Genomic DNA, 16596 nt, shown 5'->3' on the forward strand with positions numbered 1-16596 from the left:
CATCCCTCACTAGGCAGGCTACTTGCATTGGTTCCTAGGCAACTGGAATAATATTGCTGCACGTGTGTGTCAGGCATTGATTGCCTTTGGGGCTTTTTTTGTGTTGTAAGTGAACACAGGCTAGTCCTTTTTCCTTTTCTTTGTGTTCTGCTAAAGGCTCAGAGTTTGAAGGGCCTGTCTGTGATATTCACAGCTGAGCAATTCAGAAATGCTTGCAGACAGGCACATGTGCATCTTGTCCGGTGGTGATCATGCTGGAATCCCCAGGCCAGGCTTACTTCAGCCAGTGTGGTTTGCTCTTCGGGGATTTTTAATAGCCAAGTTACAGGTGGCTTAGTGTTTTGAGTGCTTGGTGAATGTTTAGCATCATCTAAGGAAAACATAAGGAACAACCCCTTTTAATTCTGCTTTTACTCTGCATGGCAGGAAAGAAGACTGAAGAGATTAGCCAGTGAAGGGTTCAGCCCAAAATCAAATCCTTGCTGAAATTTGTTTCAAGAGATTACTCACTTGACCAAATGTGTGCAAGGTCTGGCACAACAGAAGTGAGTTTTTTTAAATGAAAAAATGAAAGCTAATATATATAAAATGACAAAAGAAAGGGTGGTGGGTGAATATGGCATTGCAGTGAGACAGGGGAGCTCTTTGCCCTTCTCAGCTCTGCTAGGAGCCTCTGGCTGACCTTGAGCAAGCCAGTTCACCTCTTGCTTCCTGCTGTGAGATGGGAATGGTGGTATCCTGTTGTGAATGGTGGTTTATCTGGTACAGTCAGCCCATGTGCCTGGAACTGAAGGTATCCTAATAAATATTGCTGGTTCCAGCAGCTTCATCCCACCCTTCTACCAGGCACATTGTTAAGTCTGTCAACCAGTAAGGTTCCTACGAGACAAAAAACCCTGTCTTTCAGGTTTCCACCAGGACCACCTGTTGATCATCCCTGCTTCATTTTGTCTGTTTAAGGTGAAAGATCTCTGAGGTGTCTTTGTGTTGTATCCCCCACTTTGGGCACCTCATTCTGCTCAGGGGCACTTAATGGTGGTGCAGTACAGAGGAGAAGTATGAGCATAATCAATTGGTTGTGCAGCATTTAGAATTACTTGAGCTATAATCCTGGAAAAAATAGATGGGAAGCATAAAAAGAGCATGCCAGAATTTACAATTTACTAAATACATATATGCTTCAAATGCCCACACTTAATGAGATACTAACATTGGCATTTCCTCAGCATACAAGGAATTATTATATGCTTTTAATGTAGAAAGGCTTTTCTTTGTAACTAGTAATGATAATAATAAGAGCATTATAATGTCTGTCTGGCTGTGGAGAGCTTTGCCCTTTCTCTTACAATTTCCAGTGCAATAGACATTATTTAGAGGATTGAATAATTCTCTGCATTTTTTTTTACTCCATACAAGTAAAACATCCTTAAAACATAAAACACCCCCTAAAGTCTCCACAGAAATTGAGTTAGGTCAGGAAAGAGGAAAAAAAAATAAAATAAGAGAAAACACCAAAATAGAGAGGAAGCGATTTCAGCTGCCTTCTTAGAAGACTGCAAGTCTGTGTGAAAACAACACACAATGTTCACTAAGTCTTCAAATACTGTTTGAAAAATAGCAAGATGCTATTAATGTGCAGTGTCACAATATCATTCATTAAAGAAGGAAACATGAAAGGCCTGAATGGCTATGGGCTCATCAGCTTATTATCAGTGGTGAATAGCATTCTCACAAAGGATGTAGGGACTTTTTGGCCTCTAGACAAAGAATAAGTCATGATTCAGAAATAGCACCTGAACTGTGTATTACCTACGATAACAACAAGGGTTAAGGGAAAGATAAGTAAGTGTAGTGAACTATTAAGTGAGCCTTTTATAGGCTACAAAATAAATTTTATTTCTCTGGAGAAATAAAATCATTTTGATATACTGAGGTTTGAAAACAACAAAAAACCCTATGAAATTCACATGTGTAGATAAAATTAGATATCAGGATTAATTAGGAAGAAATCTGTTTGTAATATTCTAAAAAGGAATATAATGTTGGCAGAGTTTTTGGTATTATTGGATAATCTCTCACAGTGAGGTTAGAAATAGTCAACCAGTCAGCATTCCAGGGCCAGTTGAGACTGACTGTATTTGATATGAGGAAAAGCAAAGCTGTGTAGGTAGCTTGGGGTAGTATAGCTCCACCACTTTAAAAGGAATAACTTGCCAATTGCACGAAGGCAGAGCAAGATCAGCATTGCCCCCCTGCCCTGGTGACTTTGTTTGTCAGTGAGGGGACGCAAGCATGCAGTGAAGGCTGGTATGGGTGTCCTCTCTACTTGTTCCTGTGCAGAGCTAGAGGCAGCTCTGTTCTCCAGCTCTGAGCACCCTTCTTCCAGGCTGCTGCTTTGTTGTCATCTGCACCCCTTGGTTGGGCTCATCCTTCACCAGAGAAGGCAGGAAATATTGGTCTTCAGAGCAGCAGTCAGGGCCGGGGGCACCAGAATGGACCAACACCGGCAGCAGTGGGTGCCAGTGCAGGGACTGTGAGATCAGGGCTGGCTCTTTGCTCTGCCTCTGCTTAGTGTGGGGTCCTGGGCAGAGCTTCAGCTACTGCACCAGCTCTAATGAATAACAGTTCAGACAGTTTTTCTCTCTGTTTTGATTCTAAACGATGGGAAAAAAGTTTGTTAATCTTTTCCACTGACCTTATTTCTGAAAAATGAATTGTATTAATTTGAACACCATCAATCTTTGTTTGCTCTGCTGATGGCCTTTGACTTGAGAGAGCAGGTGTGCTGGCTCCTCTCTCATCCTGCTCCATCCATTTCAGCAGCAATTTCTGATAGGTTTTGTCATTTCCATGCATGCTGTAGAGAAATATTGGGCTAGCGTAGGGAGTGGCAATGTGAGAGCACTAAATTACACTCCTCATCAATCATTACCCTCTAGCAACTTCCAGGGCACTGTAAACTGCTGACTAACAAGGGAGAATTAGCTTGATAAAATCACCATTAGTGTCAGTTCAGAATGGTGTAAAGTTTTAAAGACACTGCTGTCTTCTGTCTCTACTTTGTCCATTAGTGTGTCTGTTTGTGGAGATCCTAACCCAGCAAAGCACGTAAGCACATTTAATGGAAGGCAGATCAGTAATCCCAAAGAAATCAGTGGGATATGAGTCCTAAGCATGTGTGCATGTGCTTCAGTGGATAAGGGCAATAACACACTCTCTGAGCACGGAAATTGTAAATATCTCTGCGTGAGCTGGTTTCTTGATTCAAAACCAGATTTAGACTGTAGCTGGACTGAGAATCCAACAGTCAAGTTTTACTGCAAGAAAGCATGGAAGCCAGGAGATATACTGCTTTATACTTAGCTTTGTTCACCTGCCTTTTCTTACTCATATTTGGGTTTTGTCAGTTTATGTTAGTTAGAAATGTGCCTCTTTAGATCTCTGCACAGCCTTCTCAAAGTTCTGCACTTATTAAAATTTAGGCCATGTTTAGACCCATGCATACAACTTCAAGTGCAGCCAGACCAGGAACAGTTTTTTGGAAAGTTACAGGTGAGATGCAGCCAGTATAGCTAAGAGATTGTGTTACTTATGGGTTTCTCTCAGTATTGTCAGACCACAAGCTTTTCATTTTTGGGCAGTTTCTTTCTTTGGGTTTTCAATTTTTCTTCACAGTATTGAAGACAAGAACCTTATTTTGATGAAAAATTGGTTCAAAGCAAAGCAACAAAAAACCCCACTTAAGTTATAACAGTGGGCACTTGGATTCTTATACAGTCATTTGATTACAACAGCTAGCAGAAAGAAAAAAAAAGTGAGGCATTTCAAGATGTCCTACAGAATCACCAGGGGCAACCAACACGCGTTGTTTGCATTTCAGGATTACTCTAAAGTTTCATGTTTTGTTGCTTTTATTATTTGATTATCCAACTGAAATCTAAGACTTTACCTCTGACAGTCCTCCTTTTACTTTCTCTTTGGTTACAAAGCTGTAGTGACAAGTCATCACTACAGACAGTTACTTGCATCGAAAGGCTGAGAATGTCCAACTGTTGTAGCCCACTCACAATCGCCAGATTGCATCTGCAGCTGGGTCATGATCTGCTGTGACATTAAGTTCATTGACTCACAATGCCCCAAAAGTAAACCAGTCATCTTATTTGAACAGTTGATTTGTTTCAAGTCTTAATGTCACATTTGAGGACAGAATAATACAACTTTGAATGCCAGCAGCATAGTTCAATGTACCGATCAGTTGATCAACATAGATCAGTTGTGTTCATCTAGTCTTCCACAGGACCCAGGGCAGACAATATCACCTACCTCTGTTTCATTTTTTACTTTGACAGCTTCTCCTGCTGTTGAAGTTGACTGTTCTTTACTTTTTCCAGAGCAGCTGGACACCAGAGCTTCTATGAGAAATATGCTGTATCATGGCTGTTGCAAATCACAGAATCTGTTTCTGCAAATGCTCAAATATACCTTATTAGAAAATAATATAGTCACTCCTCATTTACAAACAAAGCAAGACTTGTCTTTCATAAAACAAAGCTGATGTCTTTTCAGTGATATACCTGAATACTAGTTACTAAGAAGATAAGTATTAATCCTTCTAAAAACGTGTCTGTGAAGCAGAAGTGCTGGGACAGATTCTCAGCAACTGCAAAGTGAATGCAAGTCAATTTATTTTAGTGCTCCTGAGTAGCTTGACACCAGCAGAGGTGTGGCCACACCAGTGTCTTTTACAATGCCACTCTAGTGAAACATAGCGCTCTTTGAGCTCCCAGAGTGGTGTCAAGGAATACCTATTGCCACAGCCCATGTGAAGCCTGTTGCATTCTCTGGTCCTATTTTGTGATTCAATTTTGACACTAATTTGTGTTTGCAGGTGTGAAAGCTGTGGTGCTGTGTTCCACTCCGAGTGCAAAGTGAAGGCTGTACCATGCCCCAGGTGTGTGCGTAAGGAATTGCAGAAGAAGCAGAAATCCTTCTGGAGGCAACTGAATATGGACGAGAACTTCGAAGAGTCTTGCAACATGTTTGAATTGTCATATCAGAACACATGAGTTCCTTAAGGCAGTGGCCAGCCTGAAGAGAATCCCTCTCCCAGCTGTCAGCTCAAGCAAATTCTCAGCTTAGACAGGCAGAAATCGTTTTGAAAAATATTACCTGACCTTCTTCATCTGTGAATAAGAGCTGCCAAAGTGGCCATAAAGCCTTGTTGGCTTTGAAATACCAATGGCTAAACTGCAGTGAAGTCCAGCCATTAGCTCTCACACAAAATGTGGTTTACAAGAAATGCTTTAGGTCTAGCTAATTAAGTACCCAGCTTTCTTTTCCACCTCTGGAGAAGACTTTATCTCAAGGCAGAAAATATTTGCTGCCATGACTGCATTTTTTGTTGTTGTTGTTCATTTAGAATTGATGAATCATCTACTTATTTATGTGTATTATTTATTTATTAGTAGTCTTGGCAGGGGTTCTGGTGAGGTGTTTCATGGAGCCCAGTAGAGCAGGAATTATTTTAAATCCACTGTCTCCTCCTGATATGGACATGTGGTTCCATTTCCTCATGTTTTCAAAGAACTATCTTAAAGGGTCAGTGCATTTACATTTTAAAGGATCTCCTTGCCAAGGAAAGAAAAGGATCTCCCATTAAACCTTATTTGAGGTGGTTACATACAACATAGGACGCAGAATAATTCCTTCAGTTATGTTTATATATTTATAACCAACCCAGTGAACTACTCCATATTCAGATAAGCATTGGACTTGCTGGGAATATCAGTTAAATTCTATCACTGAAGTCCTTTGAGATTTGTGCTGGTTAATCTCAGTTTATGGGAGGCTATGTCCTTGTCTGTAGTAGCATGATGTTGATTCTCCTCCTTCCAGTCTGAAACTTTAGGGCATTTTAAGTGTTCACATTGGTTTTCTTTTTATTTCATGAAGTTTACTTCAAATGTTTTTCTAATCTGAACCTGTTAAACTGATAATCTGGAAAGTGGTCTTGCCCATTTTTGTTAGCAAATACCTCCAAAATTGTGAAACACTAGTTTGCTGTTTTCATATGCAACTTGTGTCCTGCATTCTCTTTGAGCTCCAAGGCATTTATAGTTCTGTAATGACTTCCATGGTGGACAGTGAAGTTCCTCGAGGTATGGTTCTGCTCCACACACCTGGAACACCAGGGAAGTATTAAACACAGTGAATTATTTTGTAAAGGGAAGTACATGATGGATTTAACTGGGGAGGCATGTGTCATTACTGGCACTATGTTTAATTCATGGCAAGTTCACCTCCAATGAGCAGCTAGATTGTCTTCCCCCCCATTTCACATTCCTGACTCTTTTCCACACCCTGCAGTGATATGTGTATTACATACCTATGAAAGCATTCATGTATATACACACACACACACATCTATATACAGAAAGCAAATATGGTTTCAGGAGAATAATGCCAGTTGCATGTGTATTTTTTCTCTTCTCTCACATAGGTTTGTGAAAATATGGAATACTGATTTTTGCTTCCTATATAATCTACAGACTGTTGTATTCAAGGCAGAAAGCAGTTTTGATTGTTGAAGCATCTCACTAATTGCTGAAGTATTTTAAATAAAAGAACAAGGTACATCATGCTTACATTAAAAGGTAAACTGTTACAATGAGTTGCCTTGTACTGGAATATAAGTGGTTACCTTTCTCAGCCTCCAGTCAGAGAAAAAGTAGCTTTCTCAAATTTGAGTGCAACTACTATATATATAGAAGCATGTTTCTATCTGTATACATTAGACAACCAGTGCCTTTTTTTCCCCGAAATCCTTCTTTCATTGGGATTCTTTAGAAGGAAGTGAGGGTTTTTCCATGTCCTTGGCAAAGTGCTGTAGGGATTCCCATACTTAATAAGCCTGGTGAATCATGCACCTTTGTCACTAAAATGAACACTTCCCATACACAATGGTGTCTCTGTCTCAGCTCACTGTTCCTCATGTGAAATTAGTTGCTTTTGGCTATCACTCTTAAAGGTATAATGTTCTTTGCAAATCCATTCCCATGCAAAGAATTCCCTGTGTGTTCAGAAATGCAAACACTGGGGAAGTATTGTGGAATTAGTCAGGCAAACAGGAACTGCACTGGTACTGGCTGAATAAACAGAACGCTCCCATGTTTTTCAGCTTGTGTCACTACAATTACTCCTGTGGCAAAGCCAGTAGCTCTGAAACTGTCAGCATCTGGCAGGTACTATTTTGAATTATCTGTAGACATAAGATTAGGTCATTAAAGAAAAAATTGTGGTGTTTTTGATATCATCACGCTCTGGTATTTTTACCTGACAGTGCTGGTTCATCTCCAGCTCAGCTTAGAGAAGGCTGCTTGAGTGCACTGTCAAAAACCATACAGAGTCAAGGAATCAAGGTCCAGACATTGCAAAATATTAGTTACTTTGACAGATGTCCTATCTCCAAAGTACCAATCATGTGGGTGGTTAGATATTGGAATTGAATTCTAGAATAATAACATAGACAGCATTGGAGTTGCTCTGGGTTTGTACAGGTATTACAGTACAGTTTCTTTGCTAACAGAGATTTAAAGGATAAAAAGAGTATGATGTTGGCAAAACTGCTGAAATTAGTCATGAGTCTGAAACCACTGCCATTACCAATGACGTAGAGCAAGAGCATGTTATGATATTCTGTCAGTGCCCAGAGCTTTATATAAAATTATACTGTGCAATACCAGTCATGTTATTTGCTTTAAAATCCAGTGTTGTTTTAAACCAGCTAGTTCCTAAAATGAACAGACGTTTATTTCTACTTTGGAAAAGTGATACAGCTTCACAGTAGCTCTAGGAGCAGGCTGTAATGTGGAAGATGATGTCCTCTCAGGGATGCCTAGCTCCTATCAATAGGTAAGGATAAAGTATTCTGTCACCAATTTTTGTAAGCATAATGAAAGGCTTAATCCTCTGCCCTCAGTGGATTTTCTTGCAGGAGCCATCTGCAAAGCAGGAGCCTCAGCCTGGGGTTCTGCAGGTGCTTGGGTTTCAGACAGTGCTTTACCCTTGCATGGTTGTTTCTGCTGTACTAACAGTGCTCCGTGCTGGTCCCCACTGCTCCTCTCTGCCCGTTCTGCAGCCCACAGCCTGCACGTGGCTCTGCTCTGCAGACTTCTGGATGAGCATCAGCTGGTAAAGTTCCTGGGAGCTCTGCAGATTGCATGACTGCCTGCACCCTCCCCCCACCCCAGGTGAAATTATGTATTAGCACTTCAGTTTTGCCCTACCCACGCATGAAATGAATTTGAACGATGCCATTTCATTGTGAATCAAGAATAAAATTTGCTATTTGTTGTCTTCAAAGAGAAGATGCTTTCATAGCTGACAGAGAAGGAATTGATCTGTAATCCAGTTACTGCTTTTGCTTTGTACAGAACTTGTTATCAGTGTAAAAATAGGATGCTTAACTGCAGTGGACCACAGCTTCACTCTCTACAGGCACTTAAAGTTGTTACTCTGATATTATTTTAATCTAGGACAGTATCGAGATCCTTATTTCTCTTTTCCTCTTTACCCTACCTACCTTTCCTTTAATGGGAAGATGGACCTACCTAGGGGATGCAAACTGCAGCTCTTTTTGTATTATCAATATGTAAAAAGAGAAGTTTATATTTCTTGTGTATGAATCCTTCTATTGCTTTTCTTGTTTTTTGTCTGTCATACGTGGTGCAAAATGATGGGTTCATGATGTGACAAAATATCCCAGCTGGCACATACTAATATGAGCACACTGCTGGGATCGATAGGAATTGGCAGGTGTGAGGGAAGATACTTTTTTGTGAGGAATTTAAGTTTTTCACAGTACTCCACAGGCTCTGATGGCCCTGTTAGGAGTGAATCATCAGGATTTCTCTAGAGCTCCTCTTGTCAAGGCTTCTCTTATTATTAGGATAGTGTGTGTGTGTCATAATGGATTGATGATAATGTCTTGAAAGATTTTTGAAAAGAATAGAGGATGTCTGTTTACAATGAAATGGGGAAGCTGCCCAGTTGAATTTTGCTTTTTCCCTGTAGCAACAGAAGCCACTGAGTTTCCTAGGCTTCCCAAGGTCACTGCCTGGATTGCAGCTGACTGTTGATCTATATAAAACAAATTAATTGTATAATCATCATAATCTTCTAATTTTTTTTGCTGCCGCTCAGTTGCCAGCCAGTTCCCCCTCTCTCTCCACTGTCTCTGTCCATGTCCTTACTCACAGTACTGAGCCTATAGCCAGACTTGGAGCTTCATAGCTCATTGTGTTGCTTTTGAACCAGTTGAGTCCAGTCATTCTCTCCTTCGTCATTTGCCTTCCAATTTTCCCTTCCCAGTAGGAGTGCCTTACAGTACTGTATATTAGCATCTCTCTTCCTGTTTTGGATTTCCTGATTGCATCTGCTGCTTTATTAACTTGTAGACTTAAACTGAAACTCTCCTGTGGCTGTGTCTGCTTTTTTGCAGGAGCAGCTGAGTAAATCAGTTTGCTTGTTCTGCCCTCATGAAATGAGCTGTACAGGCTTCATATACCAGCTCTGAAGACACCAGGCTGTGTGGGAACCCCTCACGTTTGCTCATTTTGGTGCCTTAAATTTTGAGAAGTGAATAATTTTTTTAGAAATGCTCTGCCATGATGCAATGTGTTTGGCATTGGAGCATAAAATCCTTGCTCATGACAGTTTCCACCTTGCTAGGAATGGTAACCATAAAATTTGTTTACTGTCTATACTTTGTGAGGGCATTGTAAGAGGGGATAGTGTGGAGATGGTATTGGTTCTTATTATGTGTATTTTTGAGACTAGCTGGGCTGCATAGCCTGAGATGCAGTTGTGCAAGACTTTCAGAAGCCATGCATATATAATAATGTCAAGTACCTAGAGTTAAAATAGAGTCAGTCACATGCAGTTTTGCTCCTCCCAGAGCCCCTGGCCAGTCCACACAGCATGGCCAGGGACTCCCATACAGAGCTCCCTGCTGGCTTGCACAGCTGGGCCCGGTGCTGTGGGAGTGAAGGTGTTTCCTCAAAGCTCAGTTCTAATGCAGCCTGGCTCCCTGAAGGCAGACCCAGTGGGGGTTTGGTCAGCCTTACCTTAGAGAGAGGGCTAACCCGTTGAAATTTTAGCATTATTTGCTAAAGTATGTGGCATGTGTCAGCCTGGGGCACATGTCCATACTAACTGTGATTTTATAAGTCCACATTTGACACCAGTAGCAGGAATCATGTTTGACAGTGGCAGTGCTGTTACTGCATTTTAGCAGTACAGTGAGGAGACAGCCTGGATAATAATGTGCAAAGTCCTTCTTTACTTGAAAACCCTGGTAAGGCCATGATGGCTTGAGTCATATCTTAAAATGCCAATTTCACCCAAATTCCTTAGGGTGACCATTAATCCAAATTGCAGAGATGCCACTTGTGGTCAGCATCAGAGATATCGAGGTCTGGAGAGCTATCAGCTGTCTAGGACCAAAGTGTATTAGACTTTGTGCACAAGTGTCAGTGGCTCAATTATTTGTTTATTCCTGTCTAAGCCACATGTTAAGCCAGTATAAATCCTTGAATACACAGCATTGTTGTGGTGGAAAAAGGATTTGTGTCAGTTTTGCTTATGCACTTGTCTACCAAGTTGATTTTGCTTAAACTAAACTGTGCTTTCAGGCTGATTTTTAATTAATACGTGTGATACCAAGTTACCTTATACGAGTCCCTGCTGTACTTGAGGTAAGCAAAATTGAATTAATGTGTGTTTCATAGGTATTAAGTGATAAAGGCAGCTTCCAAATCAACTTTAGTTCAGTCAAGGCAGTTAAAAGCCAGGGAAAGCCAGGTGTGAGCAGCAGAGCACAGTGGCTGATGTGGTCCCTGGCAGCCTGGGCTTTCCTTCCTGCCAGAGCACCAGCTCACCTGCACCACTTACAGTGAATTTTAGCATTGCTGGCAGTGCACCCCGAGTGTTTGGAATACCATTATGTGTGTGTGCTACTCTGTTAACTTATTTGCAGCATTGTTGTGTGTGTTTCATTGTTCTTGTGTTTGCATTGTTGGTTTGGTTTTTTTTTACTTTTGACAAGGATTTTTTTAAAAATTATCTGCAACTACTGAGCAGTAGTCTTAATTTATTATCGATGTGTAATGATGTTATAATTTAAATCCATTGAGTTTAATTGCTTGTTGACACTTGAGCAGGGTTTATTTGGGTTCACTTGTGACTGCATCAGAGCACCAGTCCCTCCTGTATAAAGGCAACTCTCAATAAACACTAAAAAAATGTGACTTGTCCTTTTTAATTTGCCTTCTGGTGGGTACTGTACCATAGGTAGAGCAAGCTTTGAAAGAGTGATAGTTTTCTTAAAAATGCTTCTCTGCTGGTTAAAGTCTTCTGAAGCTAAGAAAATGTGATACTTAACTGTTCCCAGATCTCAGCCAGGAGGGCCTCTGGAAGTACTGTTGATGTCTGCATCAGGCTCTGGGGCTTTGGATTCCCAGTTAAATCTTGTGGTTTTGGAAAGCCACAAATTCCTAGATTTTTAATGGTGCTGACCCCTCTGCCACAAGCTTTGAGGCACCCTTGGATACAAGCTGGGAGGCTTGCAGGAGGCAGCTGCTTACTGTGTGGCTGCCACGTGGACCTGTGCCAGAAGGGTCCAAGGTCAGGGCCTTGAATTCTAAGTAAGGGAGGTGTCTCCCAGGTGGACTGAGGGGACCACTGAGGGGCTGGAAGGGCAGGAATTTGCCCATGTTATAAGGGTTCTCACACCTATGGATGTAGGAGCAGGCAAGATTCTTGTTCTTCTTGGTTGTTTCTTCCAGTGCACCAGCTAAGGAGCTTCTGCAGCTCCTTGAATCTGGATTTGATGACTAAAGTTTGCACCACAGAGCTGTGGTGGAGTTCATGCGCCTAAAATTCCTGCCTTAGACTGCCCAGAGCATTCCACACCCAGCCCTGTGCTCTGGCAGCTTTCAAATAGAAGGATATATCCCTTCCTTCACTATCTTCCTGTCCCTCCTCAGAAAGACCCGAAGTCCATCAGGAATGTCAATCCTCTCTCCTGCAGGATACCTTTGGACTTCATCCCTGTGATGAAATCAGCTACAAGCAGTGAGTTAATGTTTGACCAGGACCACACAAGTTGCACAAGGAAACCATGTGCAAGACCTTCTCTTCCTCCTTATTTGCTTTACAAGGTGAGCAAATTTTGTTATGACATCTCCTTCCCCTTTCACTGCCACCTCCCTTCCTCACTTCACCCTGTAAGAGATGGTGTGAAAAAGCATCCATGGAGAGCAGAGACCATGGGTTCTGGAAGAACATGCCAATCCAAGCTCTAGTTTTTCTTTTAAAGTCAGGATAATTAATTTTTTAAAAGCTTCTAGCTCTCAGACCAAAATTAATACTATTTGGGTTAATATGTGAAGTTGACTGGTTTTCTGAAAGAATGGAGCTAGCAACCTCCTTCTTTCCTTAGGGACTGAGGGGGACCTTCCAGGTATGAGGCTTACCATACTTCTTCAGTGAAAGCATGCTGAGGGCAAATGAAAATATTCTGGGAGTTTGTGTACATAGCTCTGGACTGTCTTGGTAAGAGTTCTTGTTTAACTAAATACTCTCCAAAATAGTGGTCCTGTCTAGAGGCTTGAGTATTACCACTATGAGAAGGTGGTGAAAAGCATCTCAGATAATCAAGTGTTAGAATTAAAACCAGACAAAGTCTCCAAGGCAAGCAGGAGTAAATTCCATCCATTTTAAGCATAGACAAATACAAAACTTGGCATTGAAGCTGTAAACATGCTTTAAAAAAGTCAGTCCATTGCTTGTAGTAAGTGACTTCCAATTTTCTATAATTTAGTTCAAGGCATTAGCATTCATTTAGATACTAAAAATGAAGGTGTAAGGCTCATGTGGAAAGCAAGGCAAGTCAGATAAGAGCTTGTGTTAAGGGAATGAACTTTCATTGACCTGAAAATTCTCAGGTGTTTATCATGTAGGTAAAATATGATGCATTTAGAGGTAAGAAGGAATTATCAGTAAAATTAGGTAGTGTTTCAGAATAAGAAAGTGCAAATTACTGAATTGGTGCAAGAAAGTAATAGATGTAATAAGCATGCATGGAGCAGTTCAGTCCAAAGTGCTTTCCTAGCATTTAAAATTATAAATTAATCTCATTTCTGACTGACACTGCAGGCAAATACCTGAAGTGCAGCAACAAAGTAATGAAACACAAGGAGTGTGCAGTTTTGGGCACCACAATATAAGTAAGATGTTAGGCTATTAGCATCCAAGAGGGAGGCAGCAAAGATGGTGAAGGGCCTTGAGGGCAAGCCAAGGAGCAGCTGAGGTCACTTGGTCTGTTCAGTCTGGAGAAGAAGAGACTGAGGAGGAAACCTCACTGCAGTCACAACTTCCTTGTGAGGGGAAGAGGAGGGGCAGGCACTGATCTCTGCAGTGACCAGTGACAGGACCAGAGAGAATGGCCTGAAGTTGTGTCAGGGGAGGTTTAGGTTGGGTATTAGGGAAAGATTCTTCACCCAGAGGGTGGTTGGGCACTGGAACAGGCTCCCCAGGGAAGTGGTCACAACACCAAGACTGCCAGAGTTCAGGAAGCATTTGGACAATGCTCTCAGGCACATGGTGTGAGTCTTGGGGATGGTGCAGGGCCAAGAGGAGTTCAACTCCCTAGTTTTTGTGGGTCCCTTCTAACTCAGCTTATTCTGTGATTCTGTGTCTCTCCCTCAGTTTGTACCTTCCCCTGCAATGATTTCTGAGAGCAGGGGTGCAAATGCCCGTGAAAGCGAGGCTAGGGTAGAAAACAAATGCCAGCACCATTCTGTCCTCAGACATTGTCACGCAATAGCTTGTGACACTGGTGGATACTTTGTTGTGTACATATTGCAAAATGTCCTGTTCTGGCTTGGACTCTGCACTTCTGAAGGACACTTGTTTCAGATTTAACAGACAGCATATTCGATCCTATAAGCAGATCCAAGATCTGCTGGCTCCAGTGAAAGCTGCAGTTTGTCAAAGGACCAGAGCTGGGCTTTCAGTATTTAAAGACAGGAGCTGTAGTAGTGTATAAAATTGACAGATTCCTTGTGAAATACAAGTGCATCTAGCACAGAGTTAACCCTGGGTGATAACAGGTAAAAGAGGGCAAAAGCATAATAAAATACAGGTCTCTACTGTAGGTATTTACACAGTATCGACATTGTTAGCTGTGCTTAGAGATTTATGTCAAGTGTTAACTGCACTGTCATAAAACAATAAAGTACTTCTGTGAAGGGCTTAGGGCAAAGGGAGGCAGAGAAGTCTCACTATATAAGGCCCTCCTCCTGCATCTGTGGTAATCCATGGGAATGTTTCCATAGTTGTCAGCAGGAGTTGTGTGGAGGCCTGCTAGGGGAGGGCAAGCAGAAGCACATTTACTGTGTTTAGAGCAAGTAACTAATGATTTTGTCTCGGGGAGGATATTGCCACCACCAAATTATAGGAGCTAACACAGCTGATAAGTCCACCTTGCAATAAGTGGAGAGATTAGGGTTTGTCCTGGTAGTAGGGATGTCCTTTGGTGTTTCATAGAAAGGTTGACAAGGACCAATAAAATCTGAGAGATTACAATAAGAGAACTACTGTGCTCCAGGTGGCCATGAGGTGAAAAGGGCTGGAGTCCAGTGTCCTAGGGTTTCTACACAGTGTACCCTGGACTCTGCACACTTCCAGCTCTAGGCTGTTGCAACTCTGCTACTCACACTGGGCTCACAGTAGGCTTCCCATCAGCATTTTGGCTGCAGGACCAGACTTCTCAGCTGAGTTTAGTGTTTATATGTAGTGGACCAAACTGAAACGCCAGTCCCAATCAGTCAGAGCACCAGGGAATTTAGATCCAGGTGCAGTGCCTGCCTGTCCATGGGTCTGTAGCTCCAGTTTGTCCTCCCTGCTTGTTGTATCTGCCTTTCATGAAGTTATGGCAAAATTGCTTCTCCAAGCCATGCTGATACATGGACTTATTAGAAGAGTATTGCTCTTCCACTAGAGATGGTTCCTATGTAATTGTTCCCTGTCTAGATGCCACTGTATGGGAAAGTGTTTTCTCACTTCTTTCCAGATGCAGGAGGTAATTCTTCTTTGTCAAGACATCTGGTCAAAGTCTCCCCCCCCACAGCAGACCCAGAGCTGTGCTGAGATGGGTAGGAGAATTACCTGCTTCCTGACCCTGCTCTGGACAATGCTTTTCACAGGTCAGTCAGCTTCAAGTAAGAGAAACATCTTTGTCCAGAAGACATTTCAGAGCCCTTCATAAAGTTGGGTATTGCTGCCAGCCTGGCTTGCCTTGCTTTCTCTGTCAGGAACCAGAGAGCTCCACACCTGCTGGTCTTCGCTGTTCTCTGAGGGAGCTGATAGGAGCTGTTTGGAAAACAGATGGGTAGGTGTTGAGCACTTCAGCATCTGACCCCATGTCTGTCAACTGTATGAATTAATTTTGAGCCAAAGCAACTGGATGAGCCTTCCATACTTCTTTCTCAAAAACATTGTCCATGCCATTTCCTGTCCCATATTTTATCTTAAAAACTAATGAATAGAGCTGAAATCTTTCCCTCACTTGTCAGCTACATCAGCTTTCAAACTCCAGGGCTAGCTTCATACTGGGACAGCTTTCAAAGTCCGTGGGCTCATTCCTGCCATATTTCAGTGTGAGAATGAGTTAGTCCCTCCTGAGTCCTGGACGGTGTCACAGTGGCAATAAACAGCTTCAGTCCCATGGCATCTATTGTCCCTTTCATCCCCCCAGCCCTCAGCTTCACTGGTGCTGGAGATGTGGCCCAGATTCATTCCTCTACTCCCAGCACCACAGAACCAGCACGTACCCCAGCAGAGTGCTGTAGGACACCCTGTCCTTGCATCCCACTGTCCTAGTGCAAAACACAGATACATTAAACTCAGTTTAGAAAGAGCTGAGCAGTCTCCCTTGTGTACCCAGAGCAGAGTGCCCTAGCACCAGCATCTTCTTGGCGCTGTGCGTGACCTTTTCCCGTGAATATCTCAGTGGTGTCCTCATCACATGAGTTCAGCCCTTGGCATGGTAAGACAGCCTGGGAGATTGAGATGACCCTTTTAGATTGCACATCTCTTGCTCTGCATAGCCACGCGTTAAAATTTTTCGCTTTACACTTCCATGTAGGAATACGGGGGGCCCTTGGAGCATGCTGCCCCGGACGGGCACGGACGTGCCCGCGGGAGAGACGCGGAGCAGAGCGTGTTTGTCGCTGCTCACACTTTTCTTTCTTCGCTGACCCGCCTCAGTGATTGGAAAGGACCCGTGTCCCGTGTTCCACCGCCACCCCCCCGCGCCCCCCTCTCCTTCCCCGGCCGCACAATTGTCACCGCCAATTAGTGCATTGTTAGGGCACACAATGGCGCTGTGGCCACTGGAATGGGCCGCTTTTGTGCGTCTCCAGTCGGCTGTAGGGGCAGTCAAGATTCATTTAGGGCCTTACACAACATGGACAGAAAATACTATCAGAAAAGCAAAAGGGGGAAAGAAAAAGGGAGAGGTAGCGAGGGGGGGAG

General features: G+C 42.6%; 1 protein-coding gene across 4 annotated transcripts in view; it reads left to right on the plus strand.

Moving 5' to 3' along the window:
• The window catches only part of PLEKHM3 (pleckstrin homology domain containing M3), a 77711-nt gene extending 66405 nt beyond the window's left edge, over positions 1-11306 (plus strand). For all 4 annotated transcript variants that reach the window (XM_088167865.1, XM_088167864.1, XM_088167863.1 and 1 more), the window contains one exon: positions 4889-11306. In XM_088167865.1, the coding sequence (XP_088023991.1) occupies positions 4889-5066 (178 nt within the window). In that variant the 3' untranslated portion in view covers positions 5067-11306. The remainder of the gene's footprint in view (positions 1-4888) is intronic.
• The last annotated feature ends 5290 nt before the right edge of the window (positions 11307-16596 follow it).

This window comes from Sturnus vulgaris, chromosome 7 (assembly GCF_052056855.1).
Source record: "Sturnus vulgaris isolate bStuVul1 chromosome 7, bStuVul1.hap1, whole genome shotgun sequence".
Taxonomy (NCBI): Eukaryota; Metazoa; Chordata; class Aves; order Passeriformes; family Sturnidae; genus Sturnus; species Sturnus vulgaris.